The following is a 2785-nucleotide window of genomic DNA, read 5'->3' as shown; positions in this document are numbered from 1 at the left end:
AGCACTGCGAGCAGGGAGCGCTTGAAGCGCAGCCAGAAGAGCACCAAGGTGGAGGGCCCAGAAGCAGTGCCAGCCGAGGCCTCGCTGAGTGCCGAGCAAGGAACGATGACGGAGGTGAAGGTGAAGACAGAGCTGCCCGATGACTACATCCAGGAGGTGATCTGGCATGGCGAGGCCAAGGAGGAGAAGAAGGCTGTCGGCAAGGATGGGACCAGCGACGTGCCTGCCGAAATCTGCGTGGTGATTGGCGGCGTCCGCAACCAGCAGACCCTTGGGTCTTATGAATGTGGAATCTGTGGCAAGAAGTACAAGTATTACAACTGCTTCCAGACCCACGTGCGGGCACACCGAGACACTGAAGCCACCTCAGGGGAGGGAGCCTCCCAAAGCAACAATTTCAGGTACACGTGTGACATCTGCGGGAAGAAGTGCAAATACTACAGCTGTTTGCAAGAGCACCGAGACCTGCACGCAGTGGATGTATTTAGTGTGGAAGGAGCCCCCGAGAACCGGGCAGACCCCTTCGACCAAGGTGTTGTGGCCACTGACGAGGTGAAGGAGGAGCCCCCGGAGCCATTCCAGAAAATCGGGCCAATGAACAATATTACATCAGACATTTTTAAGAAGAAAGAAGTTAGGCAGTGCCAAAAGAGAGAAACTGGCAATTACACCTGTGAATTCTGCGGGAAACAGTACAAGTACTACACTCCCTACCAGGAGCATGTGGCCTTACACGCCCCCATCAGTACTGCCCCCGGGTGGGAGCCACCAGATGATCCAGACAGGCTCTGAGTGTTCACATCCAGAGTTCTCCCCATCTCCACGCTTCGTGGCAGCGAAGACCCAGACGAACCAGTCGGGGAAAAAAGCTCCGGCCTCCGTGGTCCAATGCGCCACCCTCTTACAACGCACCCCTCCAGCCACCCAAACCCAGGCGTTTCGCACTCCAAATTCAGGATCTCCGGCAAGCAAGGCAACCGCAGAAAGCGCTTTCAGTCGGAGAGTAGAAGGCAAAGCACAAAACCACTTTGAAGAGACGAACAGCAGTTCACAGAACTCCAGAGAACCCTACACCTGTGGCGCCTGTGGGATCCATTTCCAGTTCTACAACAACCTGTTGGAGCACATGCAATCCCACGCGGCTGACAATGAAAACAACATTGCCTCCAACCAGTCCCGATCGCCACCTGCTGTTGTAGAAGAGAAGTGGAAACCTCAGGTCCAGAGGAACAGCGCCAATAACACCACTACCAGTGGTTTAACACCCAACAGCATGATCCCCGAAAAGGAGCGGCAGAACATTGCAGAGCGGCTGTTGAGGGTCATGTGCACCGACCTAGGTGCGCTGAGCGTGGTCAGCGGGAAGGAGTTCCTGAAGTTGGCCCAGACCTTAGTAGACAGTGGTGCCCGCTATGGGGCCTTCTCAGTCACTGAAATCCTGGGCAACTTCAACACGCTGGCACTGAAGCACCTGCCACGCATGTACAACCAGGTGAAGGTGAAAGTGACCTGTGCCTTGGGAAGCAATGCCTGCCTAGGCATCGGTGTCACCTGTCACTCCCAGAGTGTCGGCCCTGACTCCTGCTACATCCTCACGGCCTACCAGGCCGAGGGCAACCACATCAAGAGCTACGTGCTGGGTGTGAAGGGTGCGGACATTCGCGACAGTGGCGACCTTGTGCACCACTGGGTGCAGAACGTGCTGTCGGAGTTTGTGATGTCGGAGACCAGGACAGTGTATGTGACGGATTGCCGGGTGAGAACGTCCGCCTTCTCCAAGGCCGGTATGTGCCTTCGCTGCTCAGCCTGTGCCTTGAACTCGGTGGTGCAGAGCGTGCTGAGCAAGCGGACGCTGCAGGCCCGCAGCATGCACGAGGTTATCGAGCTGCTCAACATGTGTGAGGACCTGGCGGGCGCCACCGGCCTGGCCAAGGAGACCTTCGGGTCGCTGGAGGAGACGTCGCCACCGCCCTGCTGGAACTCGGTGACGGACTCACTGTTGCTGGTGCACGAGCGCTACGAGCAGATCTGCGAGTTCTACAGCCGGGCCAAGAAGATGAACCTCATCCAGAGCCTCAACAAGCACCTGCTCAGCAACCTGGCAGCCATCCTGACGCTGGTGAAGCAGGCAGTCATCGAGCTGAGCAATGAGAGCCAGCCCACCCTGCAGCTCGTGCTGCCCACCTACGTCAGGCTGGAGAAGCTGTTCACGGCCAAGGCCAATGACGCAGGCACTGTCAGCAAGCTCTGCCACCTCTTCCTGGAGGCGCTCAAAGAGAACTTCAAGGTGCACTCGGCCCACAAGGTGGCCATGATCCTGGACTCGCAGCAGAAGCTGCGGCCTGTGCCGCCCTACCAGCACGAGGAGATCATAGGCAAGGTCTGTGAGCTCATCAACGAGGTGAAGGAGTCCTGGGCCGAGGAGGCTGACTTCGAGCCCGCTGCCAAGGAACCCCGCTCTGCCGCCGGCGAGAACCCCGCAGCTCAGGAAGATGATCGGCTGGGCAAAAATGAAGTGTACGATTACCTGCAGGAGCCCCTGTTCCAGGCTACCCCTGATCTCTTCCAGTACTGGTCGTGCGTTACCCAAAAGCACACAAAACTCGCCAAGCTCGCCTTCTGGCTCCTGGCGGTTCCGGCCGTGGGTGCCAGAAGCGGGTGTGTAAATATGTGTGAACAAGCGCTTCTAATCAAACGGAGGCGGCTGCTCAGTCCAGAAGATATGAATAAACTCATGTTTCTGAAATCCAACATGCTTTAAGACTTGACTTCGGGGAAAAAAAAA

General features: G+C 57.2%; 1 protein-coding gene across 1 annotated transcript in view; it reads left to right on the top strand.

Moving 5' to 3' along the window:
• LOC105521696 (zinc finger protein 618-like) overlaps window positions 1–2779 on the top strand; it is a 28735-nt gene extending 25956 nt beyond the window's left edge. The window contains 2 exon segments of the mRNA XM_011955975.1: window positions 3–782; window positions 784–2779. Of these exon segments, the coding sequence (XP_011811365.1) occupies window positions 3–782; window positions 784–2761 (2758 nt within the window). The 3' untranslated portion in view covers window positions 2762–2779.
• Window positions 2780–2785: the final 6 nt, after the last annotated feature.

The sequence above is a fragment of the Colobus angolensis genome, unplaced genomic scaffold, assembly GCF_000951035.1.
Source record: "Colobus angolensis palliatus isolate OR3802 unplaced genomic scaffold, Cang.pa_1.0 Scaffold404, whole genome shotgun sequence".
In the NCBI taxonomy this organism is placed as follows: Eukaryota; Metazoa; Chordata; class Mammalia; order Primates; family Cercopithecidae; genus Colobus; species Colobus angolensis.
This window is presented reverse-complemented; position numbering and strand designations above follow the sequence as displayed.